At 59.3% G+C, this 21,443-nt stretch overlaps 8 protein-coding genes across 8 annotated transcripts; 3 read left to right on the forward strand and 5 right to left on the reverse strand.

Annotated features, from left to right (window-relative positions):
- Positions 1-233: 233 nt before the first annotated feature.
- Positions 234-2,046, forward strand: CH63R_08868 (Pantothenate transporter liz1; the record flags this gene model as incomplete). The annotated part of the gene is made up of 3 exons (XM_018303842.1): positions 234-463; positions 544-736; positions 838-2,046. The coding sequence occupies 3 exons, from the start codon at positions 234-236 to the stop codon at positions 2,044-2,046; spliced, it is 1,632 nt and encodes a 543-aa protein (XP_018155865.1).
- Positions 2,047-4,268: 2,222 nt separating this feature from the next.
- On the forward strand, positions 4,269-6,422 carry CH63R_08869 (Gamma-glutamyltranspeptidase; the record flags this gene model as incomplete). Its single annotated transcript, XM_018303843.1, has 3 exons — positions 4,269-4,433; positions 4,589-4,972; positions 5,067-6,422. 3 exons carry the CDS (start codon positions 4,269-4,271, stop codon positions 6,420-6,422), a joined length of 1,905 nt encoding a protein of 634 aa, XP_018155866.1.
- A 469-nt stretch (positions 6,423-6,891) lies between these two features.
- On the reverse strand, positions 6,892-7,499 carry CH63R_08870 (Glutaredoxin; the record flags this gene model as incomplete). Its single annotated transcript, XM_018303844.1, has 3 exons — positions 6,892-7,058; positions 7,128-7,404; positions 7,473-7,499. 3 exons carry the CDS (start codon positions 7,497-7,499, stop codon positions 6,892-6,894), a joined length of 471 nt encoding a protein of 156 aa, XP_018155867.1.
- A 582-nt stretch (positions 7,500-8,081) lies between these two features.
- CH63R_08871 (Duf1680 domain protein) lies at positions 8,082-10,308 on the reverse strand (the record flags this gene model as incomplete). Its single annotated transcript, XM_018303845.1, has 3 exons — positions 8,082-8,121; positions 8,403-9,848; positions 9,905-10,308. 3 exons carry the CDS (start codon positions 10,306-10,308, stop codon positions 8,082-8,084), a joined length of 1,890 nt encoding a protein of 629 aa, XP_018155868.1.
- A 593-nt stretch (positions 10,309-10,901) lies between these two features.
- CH63R_08872 (Duf431 domain-containing protein) lies at positions 10,902-11,788 on the reverse strand (the record flags this gene model as incomplete). The annotated part of the gene is made up of 4 exons (XM_018303846.1): positions 10,902-10,958; positions 11,052-11,170; positions 11,218-11,328; positions 11,476-11,788. The coding sequence occupies 4 exons, from the start codon at positions 11,786-11,788 to the stop codon at positions 10,902-10,904; spliced, it is 600 nt and encodes a 199-aa protein (XP_018155869.1).
- A 1,606-nt stretch (positions 11,789-13,394) lies between these two features.
- Positions 13,395-15,449, forward strand: CH63R_08873 (Serine carboxypeptidase; the record flags this gene model as incomplete). The annotated part of the gene is made up of 3 exons (XM_018303847.1): positions 13,395-13,537; positions 13,664-14,024; positions 14,091-15,449. 3 exons carry the CDS (start codon positions 13,395-13,397, stop codon positions 15,447-15,449), a joined length of 1,863 nt encoding a protein of 620 aa, XP_018155870.1.
- A 687-nt stretch (positions 15,450-16,136) lies between these two features.
- Positions 16,137-17,233, reverse strand: CH63R_08874 (Fe-S cluster assembly protein DRE2; the record flags this gene model as incomplete). The annotated part of the gene is made up of 2 exons (XM_018303848.1): positions 16,137-16,444; positions 16,540-17,233. The coding sequence occupies 2 exons, from the start codon at positions 17,231-17,233 to the stop codon at positions 16,137-16,139; spliced, it is 1,002 nt and encodes a 333-aa protein (XP_018155871.1).
- Positions 17,234-18,862: 1,629 nt separating this feature from the next.
- CH63R_08875 (U3 small nucleolar ribonucleoprotein Mpp10) lies at positions 18,863-21,091 on the reverse strand (the record flags this gene model as incomplete). The annotated part of the gene is made up of 1 exon (XM_018303849.1): positions 18,863-21,091. The coding sequence occupies one exon, from the start codon at positions 21,089-21,091 to the stop codon at positions 18,863-18,865; it is 2,229 nt and encodes a 742-aa protein (XP_018155872.1).
- Between the last annotated feature and the right edge of the window lie 352 nt (positions 21,092-21,443).

The following is a 21,443-nucleotide window of genomic DNA, read 5'->3' on the forward strand; positions in this document are numbered from 1 at the left end:
AGTCGCAGCTTGAGGTGCGGAGTTATAAGAGGGTTGGCATCCGTCGTGCTTTTCGTCCACCTCCCCGGATCCGTGATTGATCCCTCAAATTGAATAATTCGAAAGTCTGCAGACAGGCAACGAACTACGCAGTTTTCGGTGCTCTGGTGATTGGGATTTAGAGGACTCTCAATAGACTGAACGCAGAGTTTAGCCAACCCCGATACGACATCCGCGGCCCAAAGAGGACAGCTATGGCGAGCGGAAAGCTGACAGAGGTGGACCACGTCTCGCTGCACCACGAGCACCGCGCCGGCGACGTCGATGATCACCCCAAGCCCTCGGCCGAGGCCGAGAGCCGGGGCCTGCGTCCGCCGCCCATCATCGCGGCCATGACGCACGAGTACCGCGCCGCGCTGGAGAGGAAGCTCAAGCGCAAGGTCGACCTGAGACTGCTCCCGATGATTGTCATCATGTACATCCTGTAAGTCCACGGCATAACCCCCTCCGTCCCTCGTCCGTCGTGTCACATGTGTGTTGGACCCGCTCTCATCGCGGGGAAAGAAACTACATCGACAGGAACAACATCGCGGCGGCGCGGCTGGCCGGTCTGGAGCGCGACCTCAAGCTTGACCCCAACTCCAGCCAGTTCCAGACGGCGGTGAGCATCTTGTTCGTCGGCTACCTGCTCATGCAGGTGCCCTCGAACCTGTTCCTCAACAAGATCGGGAAGCCCGCGCTGTACCTGCCCACCTGTGTAAGTTGCACGCCGACACAAACTTATAACATATCCCCGGACTTTTTGGTCCGTGGACAGAGTTGGGACAGAAACAGCTGACCCGACAACACCCTCGCCAGATGGTCGTCTGGGGCGTCATATCGGCCGCCACGGCGGCGTGCCGCAACTACGCGGGCCTCCTCGCCATCCGCTTCCTCCTCGGCTTCGTCGAGGCCGCCTACTTCCCCGGGTGCCTGTACTACCTGAGCTGCTGGTACACGCGCGAGGAGCTCGGCCTGCGCACGACGGTGCTGTACACGGGGTCCCTCATCTCGGGCGCCTTCTCCGGGCTCATCTCGGCTGGCATTACGGGCAACATGGACGGCGCCCGCGGGCTGGGCGCGTGGCAGTGGCTGTTCCTCATCGAAGGCGTCGTGACGGTCGCCGTGGCGTTCGGGGCGTACTTTGTGCTGCCCAACTTCCCGCGGACGACGTCGTGGCTCGACGAGGAGGAGACGGCGCTCGCCGTCTGGCGGCTGCAACAGGACATTGGCGAGGATGACTGGACGAGCAGCGGCGAGCAGACCTTCTGGCACGGCTTCAAGACGGCGCTGGAGGATGTCAAGACATGGATCCTGGTATGTATGAGCATCTCCCGTTCCCTGTCTTCACTCATGTACACCGTCCCCCGCCACCCTTTCGAAGCACGATTAACAACCGACAAGCTCGTCCTTGTCTTCAGCATTGTCGCGTCGGGCTCCATCACCAACTTCTTCCCCACCGTCGTCCAGACGCTGGGGTACAGCCCGGTCGTCTCGCTGCTCCTCACGTGCCCGCCGTACGTCCTCTGCGTGATCACGACGTGCCTCAACGCGTGGCACGCCGACCGCACGGGCGAGCGGTACCTGCACATCGTGCTGCCGCTCTGCGTGGCCATGGCGGCCTTCATCCTCGGGGCGGCGACGCACACCACCGCGCCGCGGTACGTGTCGATGATGCTCATGGTGCCGGGCATCTACACGGGGTACACGACGGCGCTCGCGTGGATCAGCAACTCGCTGCCGCGGCCGCCGGCCAAGAGGGCGGCGGCGCTGGCGTTCATCAACGCGGTCAGCAACTGCAGCAGCATCTACGCGAGCTACCTGTACCCAAAGAGCGACGGGCCGCAGTACACGGCGGCGTTCGTGCACAACTGCGTCGCGTGCTTCGTGGCCGTCTGCGCGGCGACGGTGCTGCGGACCGTTCTGGTCCGGTTGAACCGCAGGCTGGAGAGGGGCGAGTTCGTCGAGGGGGCCATCAACGCGGCGCCGGGCGAGGCGGCGGCGCATGGGTTCCGGTTCAAGGTGTAAGTTGGCGGCGGCGGCGGCGGCGTCGTGTCTGTTCAGTTCTCCAAAGAGACCGGATGATAAACCTCTCCACCGTGTGTGCAAACATATGTTGGTGTATGTATGTAGTTAGTCCGGTGCCTTCATGAGACCACAGGCCATACGATGTCGAACCAACGGCAACTCCAGACTACCTAATGAGAGGTTTTCTCGCGATGACGGGCTGACAGCTGGCACATTGATGCCCAAACATGTTCGTTACAGGTCTGATAGTGTTGATCCAATCCCGAGAGGATGCAGTGCCTCCTTTCTCTCACGAGTATCGTGCTTTTTTGCCCCCCCGCCACGGACGTTGCGAGGGTGTCGCTCCCCGACGATGCTGTTGACCCAATCGCAGCTGGACCACCCTGAAATAACGAGTGTGACAGTGTATTCCGCAAAGTTACGATTTCGCCAGTGTTAGCAACCACGCCGAGTCGAGTCCCCTTTTGGGAGGCAGAGAGAGCGTTGGTATGATCCGGCGGTCATGGACAGACAACATCGGACGAGCCAGGTCGTGTACTTTGAAGGACTTGGCGGCCGGAATGCAAATAGAGACCCTCGAGACATCACGGTTTCGTGTTATGTGAACCTTTTCCCACACATTTGCTTGCCTAGATAAGTTCCTTGAGGGGGGGAGGGGTTGAACTCATAGGCCGCATGAACGACGACGAACAAAGGGACGACAAGCGTCAAAGGCAAAGACGAAACGACTCATCGGACGTACGACTCTGGTCTAACGCCGGGTCTACTGAAGCATCTTTCTCCTTCGAGAGGAGAGAGAGAGAGAATAGAAACTTTCCGGCAGAGTTGGGACTGATGTGCACTTCCCGACCTTGACTCCCTTCTAGAAGGGCAGCGGATGCGTGGGATTCCCGGGTTTGGTCTAGGGCCCCTTCAAGCACCCGGGCTGTTTAGGGTTTCACCAGCAAAACTCGCCGGGATTTCGGATCCGACGTACGTTTCGGGACAAGCGACTGTTTTCCAACGAGAACTCAGGTGTGGCGGGACAGCCCATTGGGTTCTCGGCCTCTGCTCGCTCGGGCGGCTGTTGGTTGGGCGGAGAGTCTCAACTTGTCTTTAACGGGCCCCAAGACGAATCAAGGCATGGGACGATGGGATTCACAGTTTTCCATTTTATTTGGAAAAAAAAAGGGGGGGGGGGGGGTTAGGTGACCAATCTTGACATTGAATGGCTGGGTCTCGTAGACTTACTTGCCTTGTTGCAGTTGGTTGGCTCTGATATATGTATGCAGGAGGTATGTACGTCTGTCTCACTTCAACAATGCCACATGGCATCGTTGCCGTTGAAACAAGACCCGGGTTTCGGGCCACTTTGCGGGTTACAGCGGGACAGGAGTGTGCTGACGGCCGTTTTGGGGTACCTCTTGTCAGCACAGGCAGGTATATATTAATAGGTAGGCACACACCCCATACAACGAGAGTGTTTCCCACTGTACTCTATTCTAGCAGTTGATAGAGAACTCGACAGCTCACCATTATCGCATCTCATTGATCCCCCCCCCGTGCCCTGAGTTCCCATCCATCCCCTCATCCCCAGTTCTGTCTCTCCCCGATGAGTCAACGCCAACCTTCGGCACCAATCCCGAGCATCTCATGCGGTGGTGCGGAGTACACCTAAACTCCACTAGCGTAAATGTACTCTGTAGGCCGTCCGTCCACCTCCAACGTATCGACCTACCTCTCTCGGTAAACCCCAACGAGGGAACCTAGGCAGGTGTTACGTACATACAGGAGGAAGCCCTGCGTTTCTGCGTTCTGTCTTGCTTGTGTTTGCCCCTGACTTGGCGGGCTTTTTGTGATCTATCTATTTCCCGATCATCGGCATCCCTATTTCCCTGGTAGTCTCGGCCTGTTGACCCCTCTCTTCTTTCGTGGCCTCATCGGCTAGAACTCCGGACACCAGGAGCTGTGCAACCGGGGAACTTGGCCTCCGAGCTCGCTGCGACTTGACGGCTTCTTGTTGAATGACCGCATACAACTCTCTTACTGTCTCTTTGTCTCTCTCTCTCTCTCTCTCTCTCTCTCTCTTTCACTCACTATCTCTCTTTCGAATTCTCTCAAACAGGATCCAGCGAATTCCAGTTTATCCAGCATCCAACCTCATACATATCATTTAGTCTACTCCCTCATACTCCCCCGTCTCGGCTACCGCACTCGATAACCCCGCATCGGACGCCTTCATCATGCCCCTCACCAGCGAGTCCCTCCATTCGGCGCAAGCGAGCGAGTTCGCAAAGTATGGCAGCCGCCGGAGCGTCGTCCACAGCACAAAAGGAATCGTGTCCTGCACCCAGCCGCTGGCCGCGAAATGCGGCATCCAGGTGCTCCAGGCCGGCGGTAATGCCGCCGTAAGTTCCAGTGCCACTCCTCCCTCTCCTCCGTCATCGAGTCCGTAACTGATGCTGTGCAAATAGGACGCCGCCGTCGCAGTCGGTTAGTTTCTTTTTGCTTTCTTTCTCTCTTTTTTTCCCCCTCTTCGGCGGGCGGGAACGGAACCCTTCAGCGATGGCTAACACGCATCCCCCGCCTCGCAATAGCCGCCGGCCTGAACATGACGGAGCCGTGCTCGACCGGAATCGGCGGCGACATGTTCATCCTCTTCTATGACGCCACCACCGGTAATGTCTCAGCCATGAACGGGTCCGGCCGCTCCGCCAAGAACGCCACCCTCGACACCATTCGTCGCGACCTTGGCGTCGCCGACGGCGCCCGCGGCAAGATCCCCATGAAGAGCGTCCACGCCGTCACCGTCCCCGGTGCCGCCGCCGGCTGGGTCGACACCGTCGAACGCTTCGGCAGCGGCAACGTCTCGCTCGAGCAGGTCCTCGCCCCGGCTATCGAGCTCGGCGAGAAGGGCTTCCCCGTGTCGGAGCTGACGAGTCACTACGTGCGTTTTCACACCCTCGGAACTACTCCCGGCTCTCAAAGATGGGGGGGCCATGGACCACGCGCGCCATGCTGATTATTATTTAAAAAAACAGTGGAACACGGCGGAGCCCCAGATCAGGGAGGCGTCGCCCAACTTCGCCGAGATGCTCAAGAAAGACCCCAACGCGCCGGACGGCGTCAGGGCCCCGAACCCCGGCGAGATCATGAAGAATCCGACGCTGGCCCAGACCTTCCGCGCCCTTGCCAAGGACGGCAAGAAGGGCTTCTATACGGGCCGCGTCGCCGAGGAGCTCGTCCGCGTCGTCAAGAGCCTCGGCGGCCACCTCGAGCTCGACGACCTGGCGCACCACCTCGAGCAGGGTAGCGAGCCCGTCGACCCCATCTCGCTCAAGTTTAAGCCTGCCGTCAAGAGCACGACGAACGGGCACGCCAAGGGGCACACCAACGGCCACTCCAACGGCCACTCCAACGACGGCGCCGTCGAGGTCTGGGAACACCCACCCAACGGCCAGGGCATCGTCGCCCTCATGGCCCTCGGCATCATCCAGGAGCTCCAGGCGTCCGGCGTCGTGCCCGCCTGGTCCGCCGAGGACCACAACACGGCGCCCTACCTCCATGTCATCATCGAGGCCCTCCGCCTCGCCTTCACCGACGCGAGCTGGTACGTCACGGATCCCAACGTCGTCCCCGTGCCGTCCGCCGGCCTCATCTCGCCCGAGTACTCGGCCGCCCGCGCCCGCCTCTTCAAGCCCGACAGCGCCATCCGCGGCGATGAGCTGCGCGTCGGCTCGCCGCCCGGCAAGCAACAGAAGCAGTACGCCTCGCCGGCGCTGCAGAGCAGCGACACCGTCTACTTCACCGTCTCGGACGAGCACGGCAACGCCGCCTCCTTCATCAACAGCAACTACGGCGGCTTCGGCACCTGCATCATCCCCCGCGGCTGCGGCTTCACGCTGCAGAACCGCGGCGCCAACTTCAGCCTCGACGCCGACCACCCGAACCGGCTCGCGCCGCGCAAGAGGCCCTACCACACCATCATCCCGGCCATGGTCACGAACCAGGCCGACGGGTCGCTGCACAGCTCCTTCGGCGTCATGGGCGGCTTCATGCAGCCGCAGGGCCACGTCCAGGTGCTCCTCGGCCAGCTGGTGGCGGGTCTCTCGCCGCAGCAGACGCTCGACGCGCCGCGCGTGTGCATCGTCGCGGGCCTCCCCGACCGGGACGACGACTTCGACTGGACCGTGAGCGTCGAGGAGGGCATGCCCGAAGAGACGGTCGAGGGCCTGCGGGAGCTGGGCCATAAGGTCGAGGTCGTCCGGGGGACAGAGAGGGGTCTGTTCGGCCGTGGCCAGATCATCCGATACACCGTTGATCCGGTCGAAGGAACCGGCGTGTGGTCTGCGGGTAGCGATCCGCGCGGCGACGGCGCGGCGTACCCGGCGCTGTAGCGGGAATTTAGTTGCATGTATGTAATCGTTAGAAAATAGTACAAAACGAGATGCGAAGACGAACTCAAGGGTATGCCAATAAATACAGAGAGACTGAAAGTAGTAAAACTCTCATCACGAGCTCAATAATGACGCAAGCCACTGGGCATCTGTAAGCGCAAGCGAATCCCACCTGTAGAAAAATCGTCGGTCGACCGACCCTCGTGTAAGACTTCTTGTGACGTAGATGATAATCCGTGGTGGCGTCCCCCATACATAGCGACGGACCGACAGTTCCTCGGCCCGAACGATGGGCGGATGGTCGAGTTGAAGATGATCAAGAGACCACATGCTTTGCCAATGAAAACCCAATCTATTTCTCGGACATGTCCCACGTGTGGTTGTCCCCCATTCGGTATGTTACAATTGTACAGTTTCTCCTAGTGTCCTCCTCGTGCCGAGCGCTCGCAAGCGCGGACGTACCCGCTCTTCACTCCTTCTTCTCGGCCTCGGCCTCGGCGAGGACCTTCTTCTCCTCGAGAAGCTTCGCCAGCTCGCCGTTCTGGTGCATGGAGACGAGGATGTCGCAGCCGCCGACGAACTCCTTGTCGACGTAGAGCTGGGGGATCGTGGGCCAGTCGGAGAACTCCTTGATACCTGTGTTGTTTCGCGTCTGCAGTCAGCCTCTCTCTCTGTGGTCTGTCCGTCTCGGACGAGGTCCCGCACCTTGACGCAACTCCGGGTCGGCCAGGACGTTGAAGGCGGCGAACTTGGAGGGGTCGACGCCCTGGAGGCCGAGGATCTGGATCGAGGCGCGGGAGAAGCCGCACTGCGGGGTCTCGGGGGTGCCCTTCATGAAGAGCACAACGGGCGCGGAGCCGACAGCGCTCTCGATCGCCTGCCGCGTCTCGTCCGAGAGCAGGCGGTGCTGGGTGAGGAAGGGGAGGGGTGCGCGGAAGGCGATCGGGCGCGCGGCCGGGCGGACGGCCTGGCGGGCGAAATTCTAGCGAGCGTTTGGGTCAGCGAAAGGACCTTCTTTGGGAAGGGCGACGGGTCGGTGGTTCAACATACTGAGCGAAGGAACGTCCTTGAGAACATGGTGGGCTGTGGTTTGTGTGGTGCGTTGGAAGCGGCGGAGGAGGGACACAACAGAGAGAGAGAGAGATGATGAGAAATGCGAAATTGATCGGATGGCAGAGAACGGGTGATGTAATGAGGTGAGCTCGGTGAAGAAGCTTGGACCATGCATTCACCGATACTCACCGACATTGCGAGCTCCATGTGGGTTCGTCTCGCGCCAATCATTCAACAGCAAATGTCATCCCTCCTACATGTATTCCACCGCCAAACTTTCCCTCTCCGGTACTACTTTCAATGTTGTCAATTTTGTTGGTCCTCCCGTATCTAAGTCGGCAGCTGATAATTTGAACTTTTCTGCCTTGCGACGGAATCCTCTCATCTAACGAGGGACCGGCAAGGTTGATTGCAACTCGGTTATCCAGACCACCGCCGGGTACTATGCTATGCTCTGTTTGAGCTGATATGTTTGGTAGGTACTTTGCTTCATGGAACATCGCTTTCATCGCGGTCTCCAAAAACGTCAGAAACACCACGGAAAATCGGCTCGCTGGACATGAGTCTACAAAGCGGACCTCCATCTTGAAAATGGATGTCAAAAGCTTAATGGGAGATGGACTTGTAGTCAAGACACCGGCTGCGTCTAGAGATCAAGTACAAACAGTTCCCGTGGCGGATATAATGAGACGTGATCATGACAGCCTTCGAGAGTCTCACTTCCAGAACCCATAGCCTCACACAGCAATTCACCTTCACCTCTCTCACCTCCCATCATCTCTGAGCCCAACCCGCATCTGCCCCTTTCCGCCCCGGTTCGCCCTGAAGTAAAACGGCACAAACACGAGCTCCCGCCTGACCCCCTCCCCACCCCTTTGTAAATCCTCCGGCGACCTCTCCCACCCGACCGTCCTCAGCGCGACATACCCCTCCCCGTCGCCCCCTCCGTCGGCGCTCCTCCACTCCTCCCGAACCGCCTCACCCCCCCTCAAGCCGACGTCCTTGAAGTGGTTTCCCTCCCAGCCGTGGTCGGCGTCCTCGACGCAGTACACGACCGGCCCGCGCACGAGGGCCAGCGTCCTCTGGCCCGTGTACGGGTGCGGCGCGACGAGCCGCGGCGCAAAGCCGCCTACGTCCAGCGAGAAGACGGCGTGGGCCGTCGTGTACGCCGCGCCCAGCCGCAGATACCCGCCCTCCAGCGCGGTCGTCCCGGGAGCCGCCGCGGGCGTGAGCACGAATGCGCCCTCGGCCCAGGCCGGGATGCGCAGCCGGATCGTCGTCTCGAGCGCCTCGGCGCCCCCGAGCTCGAACTGCACGTTGCCCTCCCACGGCCAGTTGGACTTCTGCGACAGCGTCACCTCGGCTCCGCCCGCGGCGAATTTCACCTCGGCGTTCGTGTACAGGTGCACGTTCACCCATGCCTCGTCCTCGCCGCCGCCGCCGTAGTCCCAGAGGTACCCGCCCAGGCTGCCAAACAGACGCGTCACGTTGGGCGGGCAGCACGCGCACCAGAACCAGTCTTCCCTCCCGCTCGGCGCGCCCTCGCAGCTCGCGAGCGGGTTCTCATATGTAAAGGCCCGCCCGTCGAGGCTCATGGCCGTCATGACGTTGTTGTACAGGCACAGCTCCATGACGTCCGCGTACCGCCCGTCCAGCTCCGGGTCCGCGTGCAGCAGCCGCTCGGCGAGCATCATGACGCCTACCGACGCGCACGTCTCGGCATAGCCCCCGCCCTCGTCCGCGCCCTGCGGCAGGAAGTAGTCGATGCCGAACCCTTCCCACTGCGCCATGGCGCCGATGCCGCCTGTAAGGTACATTTTCTTATCCACCATGTTGGACCAGAGACGGCGGAGTGCCGCGAGCCAGTCCGGGGCGGCGGCCAGCGGCTGGGCCGGCGCCGAGGGGCTGCCTGTGCGGGAGAGATTCAGCAGGTCGGCGGCGGCGGTGAGGAGGTACATGGCGCGGACGGCGTGGCCCTCGATGGTGGGCTGGTCAAGGATGGGCGCGTGGGCCTGGCAGTACCAATAGGAGCGGTCCATGGGGAACGAGTTGGGCCGCTTCCAGCGCGGCTCGCCGCGCCGCTCCATCTCCCAGTCATAAAAGTGCTGGCCGTCCTGGCCCGTGGGGTTTCCGCGCTCCTCGAGGAAGAAGCGTGCGAGGTCGTACGCGTCCCGGGAGCCCGTCACCGAGTAGAACCGGAGAAGTGCGAGTTCGATCTCGGGGTGTCCCGGGTAGGCGCGCAGCTGGCCGTCTCCGGTACCGAAGCGATGGCGGATGTGGGCTATGTACTTCTCGATGGGCTCCATGAGGAGGTCGTTTCTGTAATACTGCGTGTGCGCAAGGGCAGCTTCGATCAGATGGCCGGCGTTGTACCTACAGAGACGTGAGCCACAATGCGCCGCGTTGGAATAACCCGGACGGGAACCGACATCTCGTGCATATCGCGAATGTTAGTCCACCGCTTCCCCGGCTCGACGACGGAGAAATGGATGTTAAGGTAGCCGTCCGCGTGCTGCGCGCCGCGGATCATGGCGACCAGCTCCCGTACGGCGGCGTCGACCTCGACGTCGTACTCGTCGGCCAGGAAGTAGCAGGCGCCCTCGATCCACTTGGCGACGTCGCTGTCCCAGAACAGGTGCAGGGGCGCGGGCCAACGCGACTTGTCATCATAGATAGGGTGCCATCCCAGCTTGAAGCAGTCGTACTGGCCGTTGGCGCGGAGCTGGTCGAGCTGGGCGCGGATGGTAGTGCGGGAGATGGTGCGGCGGCGGGCGGAGAGGAGCGAGGGGCCCGTGAAGGTCGTCTGCCGGAATGTGATCTGAGGGTTGGACATTCTGTCACTGTAAGAATGTTTTATTTGGTGAAGATGTGACGGATGGCAACAGATGTTTCTTGGTAAGGGTTCCTGAGAGACTATGGGGGACGAGGGCGACCTCGGAATATGAGGAGACCTTGCTATCGCGGGGTGGGAGCGATGGCTATGATGAGCAGGGATACGGCCTCAAGCCGCGGGTGATCTGGAAGCCGAGAAGGGAAAGTCGAGTTGATAAGGATGACGCGGGGCTTTTCCGTTGAGGAAGATGAACGGATGGCGGCAAACAAACTTTACCAGCCACACTGCGTCGGCGAGTCGAGGGCATATGTGTGATGAGAGAAGAACTGCAAACTGACCTTGCAGCTCTTCTTCGATGATAAAATGACAGACAGTTGAAGAGCGGGTGGGCGGACGTCAAGATACGAGAGGCAAGCCAACCAGAGAGCACGAAGCCTCGCATCCCTCTCTCACTCAGTAAAGTAGTGACCGATCTCCAGTGCGGGGTCAACGAAGGCCGGCGTCCGGCAAAGCGGTGGTCACGGGGTTTCATGGAGTCGTACATCAGCCGTGGTGCATCGCAACTTTTCATGTTCATTTGGAATTGGTATCGATTAAAAGAGGTCGTCAATCGCCTTGTCGGCGTCCTTCTTGATGAGGTCGACCATGCCCTGGAGGCCGTTGGTCAGTATTGGTTCGCTCGGCATTTCACTCGAAAGGATGATGGAAGACGAGGTAGAAGAAAAATGGGAATGAGATCTCACCTCGGGCATGATGGGCTGGCCGTCCTTGTCGGTGACGTACTTGAAGGGCATCTCGGTGCTCTCATGCTCGCTGAACTTCAGCTCGGGGTAGGTGACATAAGGGATCTTGTCCAGGGGTGCTGCCGGCCGTCAGTAAAGCAATGCGACAGGCGTGAGCCGGACGTACTCTTCTCCTCGACGACGATTCTGGTGACGCGGACGGCAGTGTCGGTCGTCATCTGCGTGGGACCCAAACGTCTGCCTTCGAAGCCCTTCTTCCTCAGCTCCGAGGTGCGGTCTGCAGAGGGGTCAGAAGAGGTCAGAAGAGGCCATTCACTTCACACGACGAGGAGTAAAAAATACCGCGAGGGGGGTCATCGCCTGGAGGAAGAAGTCAGCGTGCATTCAGAGCATTCGGCGCACTCGCCAGGCAAACTGCACGTACCCAGGATGCCGCCAAAGAGAAAGGCGTCGAATTTTTCACCGTCCTCGGGGCTCAGGTCGCTGGCGGCGGCTGGGTCGAGGAGGCACACGCGGGACTTGTCGTGGGCGTAGAGCTCCTCGACGCCCCGGCTCTCGGCCTTGAAGGCCGGCACCTGCTTCAGCTTGTCCGGGGCGACGAAGCCGGCGGGAAGCGAGGACAGCAGGAAAGTGCCGGCGGCGGCGTGGGTTTCTTTGGCGATGGCGATGTACTCGAGTTCGGACCACGGGCCCAGCTCCGGGTCGAGGTGCTCGACGATGTACGTCTTGCCCGGCATGTTGCTGGTCGAGGTCGTCCTAGAACCTATGCGCGTTTGCCTTTTTTTTTATTGTCCCGCCTCAATCAATGGACGGACGGCCAGGCACGAAAATGGAATGGTAGGCCGCGTAATGGCGTTAGGTAGTTTGCGGAGGATGATTCAGAAAGGCTCAGGGCGCTTTTTTTTTTTGGTGGTGGCCCATGTACAGTATTGCGGGCTAAAATTTGTGGTCAAACGCTTGTTTGGGGGGCGGGGGGGGGGGGGACCAGTGACTGAGATCTATCTCTCTCCCTCTCTCTCTCTCTCTCTCTCCACTTAGGCTACAAGCCGTTGCGGCAAGGTCCAATGCTTAAACCGCTGCTAGGCCTGCCCTAACTTGTAGCTCGGACGGACGCCTCCCCAGCCTTGCCTAGGTGCCCAACGAGTTAGGGGCTCTCAAGGTATACTTGTTTCGCAGGTTCCGTAGGTTTTGTCTTTCACTTGGCAACGGCCGTCCCGACAGCCCGGGGTGTGTGATGCGTATAGTCTATTGCTGGCGCCGTCGCCTTTTGCATTGTTGATGATGCGCATTCGGTCGGAGATCTCAGTACCGGAACTGTCAGAGTGAGATGAACATCCGTCTTGGTACGGGGACGACTCGACTCACTCTCGAAGTCTCAGGTTACCGTTGACACGGCTAAAAAATGGAGATAGGCGTTCCTTGGTGAGCATGTCTTATATAAGCAGGGCCGGACCTAGGCGATCTGTAACCGCACTACAGACTGTCTGTACTGACCGGAGGAAGAGTATTTATAGGTACCTACGTACCTAGCCATGGACATGAGAGTGGTTGATTGATTGATTGACCATGGTTTCCACTCCATCTTCTGCCGGAACAATGCTCAGTCTCATAACAGCTTGAATATGAGTATAGTTGGACCTCGATAGAGCTTCAAAGTAGAATTACGCCGTATCTTCAACGCTGGGTGATCCATCCGCTGCGGCTCACTAACAACAGCCAGCGACTTTCTCAACTAGCAAGTGAGAGAGCCAAGCCACTGTGGATAAGTATCCAGACAGCCCCCCCCCTATCCGGCTGCGCTTACATCCGCCGGGCGATAACGAATCCCCTAAATCCTTCCAGTCTGTGCCACGCTCGCTCCTCGCTCCAGCTCCCAGCTCCATCCAGCCTATTTCGGTAGGCGGAACAAGGGTGGGGCGGCGAAGAGGTACGCGGCCGGGGTTGGAGAGGAAGAAAGACCGGGGACTCCCGCAAAGTACCAGGCAAAGGCGAGGCACGAGACACCGGAGAGTACACATTTCAGATCTGGATGGGACGGACGGGACGGGGACAATCCCATCGGCGTCACTTCTTTTTTTCCCCTTTCTCTCCAATCTCTCTCTCCCTCCACTCCCATCCCTCTGCAGTCGCCCTCCCTCCATTCAACATTGCCGCTTAATTACCCAGCAGCATCTGGGTTTTTTCTCTTGCTGCGGTTGATTCTTCCCTTTTCATTCAATTCTCCTTCTTTCAGTACCCGGGGAGACAAGCGCCTCTATGCACTCTCAAGTTGGACCACGCCCCTAGCCTTTTATCGATCCCTCCCAAAGGTAGCCTCGGGGAGGCCAACACTTCCCCCCATCAATGGCTATCCTATCGATGGTGCCAGCGCTGCTTCTTGCGCTGGCATCATGCACCCCGGCTGTCGCCGCCCAGAGCGCCTCCGAGTACTTCGTTCACGACCTGCCCGGCGCACCCAAGGAGCCCTTCATTAAGATGCACGCTGGGTACGTGACAACTCCCGATGCTGCCACGCTCCTCCCCTCCCCCTCCTCTTTTGAACTTATGTGGAGAACCATCGTCGCAACCCAATCCGTGAAGCTATCCCGCTGACGCGCGTTTCCCATCCCTAGACACGTAGAAGTCACACCCGAACACAATGGCAACCTCTTCTTCTGGCATTTCCAGAACCAACACATCGCCAACAAGCAGCGCACCGTCATCTGGCTTAATGGCGGCCCGGGGTGTAGTTCCGAAGACGGCGCCCTCATGGAGATCGGCCCCTACCGCCTCAAGGACAAGGAGCATCTCGAGTACAACAACGGCTCCTGGAACGAGTTCGCCAACCTGCTCTTCGTCGACAACCCTGTCGGCACCGGTTTCAGCTATGTCGACACCAACAGCTACCTGCACGAGCTACCCGAGATGGCCGATCAGTTTGTCCAGTTTCTCGAGAAGTGGTTCGCCATGTTCCCCGAATACGAGCAAGACGACGTAAGTTGAAACATTCCAGACGACCTCCACTTTGGGTCTGCTTGCCTCGTTCTGACACCAGTCCAGCTCTACATCGCAGGTGAATCATATGCCGGTCAGCACATCCCATACATCGCGAAGCACATCCTTGAGAGAAATAAGAAACCGGGGACCAAGACCACATGGCGGCTGAAGGGTCTGATCATGGGCAACGCATGGATCTCTCCCAAAGAACAATACGACGCCTACCTCAAGTATGCATACGAGAAGAAGCTCATCGAGAAAGGCTCTCCCGTCGCGCTCAACCTGGAGCAGCAGTGGCGCATCTGCCGCACCTCGCTGGCTGTCGGCAACACAGTCGACTTCTCTGAGTGCGAGACTGTTCTGCAGAACCTGCTCGAGCAGACGGCAAAGGTCAACTCCAAGGGCGAGCGCGAGTGCATCAACATGTACGACATTCGCCTGCGCGACACCTACCCCTCGTGCGGCATGAACTGGCCCCCAGACCTGGTCAACGTGACGCCCTACCTTCGCAGAGCCGATGTGGTCAGCGCCCTGCACATCAACCCCCAGAAGAGCACGGGCTGGAGCGAGTGCAGCGGAGCCGTCGGCGCCGCTTTCCGCGCTCAGAACTCGGCGCCATCGAGAGACTTTCTGCCCGATCTTCTCAAGGAGGTACCGGTCGTCCTCTTCTCTGGCGCTGAAGACCTCATCTGCAACCACATGGGAACGGAGGCCATGATTGGCGACATGGAATGGAACGGCGGCAAGGGCTTCGAGCTCACGCCCGGCAACTGGGCCCCGCGCCGCGACTGGACCGTTGAGGGCGAACCTGCCGGTTTCTGGCAAGAGGCCCGCAACCTCACCTACATCCTCTTCTACAACTCATCCCACATGGTGCCCTTCGACTACGCCCGTCGCAGTCGTGACATGCTTGACCGCGTCATGCAGGTCGACATCAGCTCCGTCGGTGGCATGCCCGTCGACTCCCGCCTCGACGGCGAACAGGGCCCCGCCACGTCGGTCGGCAACATCGGCAACAGCACCTCCGCCGACGAGGAGACGCAGAAGAAGCTGGACGACGCCAAGTGGAAGGCGTACTACCGCTCTGGCGAGATTGTCCTCGTCATCGTCATCATCGCCGCCGGCGCCTGGGGCTGGTACATCTGGCGCGAGCGCAGCAAGCGCAGGGGCTACGCCGGCATCATGGGAAACACGCCGCCGACCACCCATCGCGGCACCTCGCGCGGCCTCGAGGGCTTCCGTGATAGGCGGACCGCACGGGACGTTGAGGTGGGCGATTTTGACGAGAGCGAGCTGGACGACTTGCACGTGGCGACGCCGACAACAGAGATGGACAAGGACCGCTACAGCGTCGGGGGGGACAGCGACGACGAGCCGCACGAGAAGCCCTCGGCAGCGAACGGCAGCCGCTCGGCGCGGTGAACAGGAGGCCGAAAACTCTAGCTATGTGAAGATAAGTCGGTTTTGGTTGAACTACATGATGCTTCTCAAGAACAATTGCATGGAAAGTTTAGCAAAGATGATCCCCCCCTTCATCGCTCTTCTCAGAAAGGGGGCACGGATGAGAGATACTGGGAAATTCTGCACGGTACGGAGTTTTTGTGTTGCGTCTTGTTTAAGTAATGGAGTTGAGAAAATAGTCAACCCTCTTTCTGAGGAGGGAGAAAGTGATCAAATTTTCCATTCGAATTACGGCCCAACCCTGAATGATCTTCATACCACGAGGCATGTATGATGGCACAACCTAGTCCCGTTGCTGATGACTGGCGTCGTCCTACGACCTCACACTATTTCCCATGCTTCAATCAGTAATCGTCTCCTTTTCTTTCCTTATCTCTTTCTCTGTGTCTCCCCCCTCTCATACGCCGAAACACCTGTATTGTCTCAAAAGTGAAGCAAGCGCCTTTTCTCGTTCCAATTTGGCTTCGCTGCCCAATCCCCCGTGAAATGCATGAGCCGACGGATATATGTTATATGTGTGAGTGTGTGTGTTCCAGGCTTTCCCCCGCCCCATACCATGACAATGAACGCCAGCCAGTATCCGAGTTTCTGTCCAAAATGATGAAGTAGAAAAAATGAAGGAGAGGGTGGGTAGCACACCCTTGTCCTCTACAGCTGGATATCGTTGTTGAGGATGCGCACCTCCTCGCCGGGCTTGAAGGGCGGCAGTCCGATGTAGGGGCAGCCGTCGCAGCGGAAGGCGTCGCCGAGGGCGCAGTTGCCGCAAGAGCCGACCTTGCCCTGGACGGTGAAGTCAACCTCGGCGAGGTCGTCGGCGCCAAGCTTGACGGCCTCCAGGGCCTTGTCGGCGGAGGCACGGGCGGCGGCGTCCTCAGCGGCTATGCGCTCGGCGAGGCCGCAGGTACAGTCCTTGCAGGCGCGACGGCGCTTTCCGGCTTTGGGGGCGCATTCGGGGGCTGTTTTTGAGGTTTGTGTTAGCTGGGTATCTCTCTTCGTTTTCCCTCTGGTCTGCTGAGGGGTTATGGTGGACGAGGGAAATGACAAGACGTACGGATGTTGAGAGGACGCGAGAGATCCGCGTCTGTGAGGAGGGTATCCTCGTCGATGAGGTCGTCGTCGTCGTCGTCCATATCGAGATCATCGCTAAAGTCGACGAAGCCCACGCCAGCGGGGGGCGCTGAAACGGGGGGCGCAGTGGCGGGCTTGCTCCCCAGCGACACAGCGCCGTTGGACTGCGGTGACGCCTTCTTCCTTCCGAAACTCAATGTGACGACCTGGTCCTCGTCATAATCCGGCTTCGTGAAGCTCCCAGCGGCGGCGACCAGACCAGCGAGGACGGCCTCGCGCGCGACGGTCGGGTCGTTAGCGAGGTTGCCGCCATCCTGGGCCTTCAGCTGCGCGGATGGCTTGAGGGATTCGGCGACGGCCGAGAGTACGGCGCGGGCGGAGAGGAGGCGGGTGGACTCGACTCGGGAACCGTCGGCGTCGGTGAGGACGAGGACGAGGTCGTAGGCGGACTGGGGCAGGGAGACGTGGCCGGCCGAGAGGCGGTCGAGCATCTGCAGGTCTGTGGTGGCGCGATCGTGGGAGGCCAGAAGGGTCTGGAGCTTGTGGGGGTGGGAGGCTATGGAGGGGGGGGCGAGAAGGAGGGTGCGCTTCGCAGGTGTTGTCGTGGCGGTTGTGACAGAGGAGGGGGTGAAGTCGAAGTCGGAGGTGGTGTCGAGGGTAACGACGGAGGGCGCCATTTTGGAGAATGGGTCAACTCGTTGCGAGAGGGCACTTGATTCGGCGGAGCGTCTTCTGGTGTAGTCGGTTTGTTTGAGGACAATGGAGGAGAAAAGGAGCCGTCAAGAACTGAAGAGAAGGGGTCGAACAATAACGAGGTTTCTTGAGAGTTTGTTGTGAGGACTTTTTGCTGGGCGGGCGAAGGAGGGATAAGGTAGGGCGAAGAGAGAAACTTCCTTGGCGGATTAGTCAAACTAGAAAAAAAGCGACTGTGTAGCGGAAAGCGGCTGTACTGTAGGACGGCGGTGCTTGATAAGCGCTGGAATGATGAGGGGTTGGCGGGGTGGGCACCGTAATCTGTGTCGGTTGCCGCACGGTATTGCGTAGTAGGTACGGTACTGTATGGAGAAGTTTGATTGATTGATTCCGTGGCGGGGAGTGGCTCCAGGGTCAGAGTCACCGTCGGTTGGGTACGATTAGGTAGAGACGCTGAAGAGAGGGGCAAGGAGGGGGGGGCTTGATGGGAGGGAAAACAAAGTACAGTGAAGGGGGACGGGACGGGAGTTGAAACGGAGATGCAAGATCCTACAAGAGATTACTATCAGATCGTTGCTTACCAGATGGGAAAAAGGGAGACATATATCTATGCACTTCACGCAGATGGGGGTCCGAAAACGGCGGCGGCTGCAGCGCGGCACCCCGCCCCAAAATCGACATGACAATCACAAGCATGACATACTAGTAGGTATCCTGTAGCGTATCTGTGTCTGTACTACAGTATTGGGCAGAAGGACAGGGGAAGGGAACGAGGGAGGTGGACTGGGTGACCCAAATGCTGACGCTGCATTACCGATAGCGACAACTGCCCAACCACAGAGTTTCCAATCCTCATCAGACCATGTGTGTCCCTTTTTTCTTCTTTTTTCTTGTCTTCTTCGGTCCTTGATTAGTGCGTACCCGCCGATAGATTGGGAGTACCTAACTGAGTGTTATTTGAGTGGTGGGTGACTGCACAGTGGGAATGCTGAGCGAATTTTGTGTCCCTGACAAAAGGCTTTTCTCTTCCACATCATTGGCCGCCGGACCCCTGCCACACTGAACTGGTCCCCCTGGGCCGGTGGGCAGCATCTCTCGTCCACTTCCGCGGGGTCATGCATCCTGTTTCCTTCGGACTTCTTCGGTGCTGCGCCCTTCTGCGTTCTGAACCGCATTGAGCATGCCTACCTTACCTATTCCGCCGGCATCGGGTAGGATGGCTTCCCTCAGCAAAAGGTTGTTGGAGATTTACATTTGTCATTCGGCCGGCTGATTGATTACGGGAGCTTCTAGGCTCCATCCAGACCCCCTGCGCCCTTGGCACGGTGATATCGACATTTGAATTCCGCAACTCAATTGCCCAAGTTTTTGATTTTTTGAAAAGAACCAGGGATGCTTTGTGATACATGAGAAAATATTACGCTCTGGATGACTGACTGTCTTGTCCAGATTGTGTGTGTTCCATTTCCGAGCCTCAACGCCGTAGGGAAGCCGGAAACTGTGTCCATCCTCTTCCTCCCACTCGACATCGCCAATGCAGACAGAAAGACTGACAAACAGTCTCGGGCAGACACAGACAGAAAAATAGACCAGGCACACAGACAGCTCCTCCATTACAGCTTGAAGCTGCTGCTCGTCGCCTTGGCCACCGCCTTGGCCTTGTTGCCGTCCACGTCGACGACCTCGCCCTTGCGGTTGATGACCTTGACGCCACCCTTCTTGAGGTCCGCCATCGTGTCCTTCTGCATCTGAGCCTTCTTGCTGAGCGGCTTCTTGTCCGTGCCGCCCGCCTTGCGGATCCGCTCCTTCTCGCGCCGACGCCGGCGCACCTTGTCCTCGCGCGACATCTCCTGCCGCGCCATGGGCAACCCGCTCTTGCCCACCACCTCGCCCGCCTCCGCCGTGTCCTTGCCGGCCTTGTACACCTCCTGCGGCGCGATCATGCTCTGACCGCCGCTGACCCCCTGCGCCGTCGTTGGCTGCGCGTCCTCCATCGCGATCGTCGCCGCGTCCGACACCACCGTGAGCGACGGCGCCGCCGCCTTGGGCTTGTAGTGCCAGCTGCTGAGCGAGTCCAGCTTGGCACTGAGATCCTTCCACATCTTCTCCACCTCCTGCTCCTCCCGCTGCAGCTTCTCGTCCGACTTGCTGACGTAGTTGTCGGGGTCCGCGTTCTTGATGTGCTCCTCCTCGTAGATCTCCGCAAGACCCTTGCCCGACTTGGAGTCGTCCAGCTCCACGAGCCCGCGCCGCGTGTTCGCCGGCAGGTCCGCGTCCGGCCGACGTCGGAGCACTTCGTCAAAGTCCTGCGCCAGAATCCTCCGCTTGATAAGGTCCTCGATGCCCTCGCTGACCTCGGCCGTGATGACGGGCACCGGCTTGCCGAGGTGCTCGAATGCCAGGTCCTCCTCCAGCAGCGAGTTCATCGGCCGCTCGACGGCGGAGGCCTCACCTGTTAATGTCCACTGGCGCTTGGCCACGGACTCCGCCTCGAGCTTGCGGATCTCCTCGGCGAGCTTCGCTTGACGCCTCTCGTGAGCCGATCGACGGGATCTCGGATCGCCGGCCGACACGTCCGAGAGAGCGTCGTCCGAGTCGTCTCCGTGGTCAGACTCGTCGTGGAAGAGATCCCTCTTGACGTCCTCCATAGCACGCTCGACATCCTCATCGGTAACCTTTTTGGGCGCGAAGCGTACGGATCTGTTCTTCTTGTACTTGCCGTCCTTGGAAGCCTTCTTCGCCGGCGGCGCGAAAAAGTCCTTGAAGTAGATACCGTTGGCGTTAAACTCTTGGTCATCCTCCATAGCATCGTCCATATCCTCGTCATCACTTGCGCCTTCGGGGGCGTCGAGGTCCATGTCGCCAAACGTCGGCCCGTCCTCTTCTTCATCTTCCTCGTCAGAGCCAGCATCCTCCTCCATCTCATCTTCGTTCTTGCGTTTTGAAGACTTTGACTTGCTTGATGGCGCTAGCGGGTCGGCGGTCCAGTCGATGTCTTCGTCGTCGCTGTTGGCATCCGTGTTGGGATCTCCTCGCGCGTCCTGCTCCTCGAACCACTGCGTCTGCTTGTTGAAGTCGTCGATGGAGAAGAATCCATCGTTGAGGCCGTTGGGGTCCTCGACGTACTCTTCTTCGTCGTCCTCTTCCTCTTCTTCCTCATCTTCGTTCTCAACCTCTTCGTCGTCCTCTTCGAGATCTCCGGTAAGTCCCTCGACATCAGAGCCGTCAACATGTTCTTCGTCGGAGTCCTCCTCCACACCCTCCAGTTCGGAGCCTGAGAGCTCGTCATCGTCACTCGAGTCCTCGTCGTCGTTGTCGTCCTCGTCGTCGTCGTCGTCAATTTCGGAATCTTCCGCGTCAGAATCGACGAGGCTCTCCTCGCCGATGACGCTTCTTGTAACAATCTCCTTTCGCTCCTCGAGCTCCTGTAGCGTCTCCTTGGAGTGGTTCAGGGCGCTCTGGATAATGCGGCGAGCTTGCTGCCAGACCTGGCCCGTTTCGAAACCGTCGACATGGACCTTTCGGATCTTGAGAACGTCGACCCGTGCGCTGCCGTCAGCCCGCTTGCGCTTCTTTGACGCCTCCTTCAGTAGGCGCAGCTGCTCGTCGCTGATCTGGCCGGCAAAAGCGTCCAAGGTGTCCTTGACGACCTGCAGCGAGGCGGACGGGATCGCGGGCGGCGGCTGGAGAAAGGCGTGACGTTTCTCGGCGCTCAAGTTGTCGTAGAGGGCTCGCACGTCGGCGACGCCGCCGGGGGGGAGCTGGGCGGCCATACCGGGAGCGAAAGTGAGCGTGTTGGTTGTCGACGTCAGTGAGGAAGACGTGCTGCTGCCCGCCGCCATGATTTTTTTTTCTTCGGGCTTGGGATATGCGTGTTTCGGCCGTGCAAGATTTCACTTTTTTGGGGGGGGGGACCAACGCTTTCCGTTGGAACCAGCAAAAAAATTTGGGACCCCGCAAAACGCCCGATGGTGGGTCGGCTGTGATTGGCCAATGAGATCAGTCCTGCCTGTCGAGTAGTGTTATCTAATCACTCTGGCTTATGGCTGTCGTCCCTACAGCTCGTCTGTCGTTCGAATCTTCCACAGCTTGAGATCTGTGATATTGGCATCTTTTATGAAGGGAGGGCTGTATATTGAAGGTCTGATAATCATTCTATGATGGGCTTTGCTGCCACCAGGGGACAAGAGCCCT

The sequence above is a fragment of the Colletotrichum higginsianum genome, chromosome 6 (genome assembly GCF_001672515.1).
Source record: "Colletotrichum higginsianum IMI 349063 chromosome 6, whole genome shotgun sequence".
NCBI lineage: Eukaryota > Fungi > Ascomycota > Sordariomycetes > Glomerellales > Glomerellaceae > Colletotrichum > Colletotrichum higginsianum.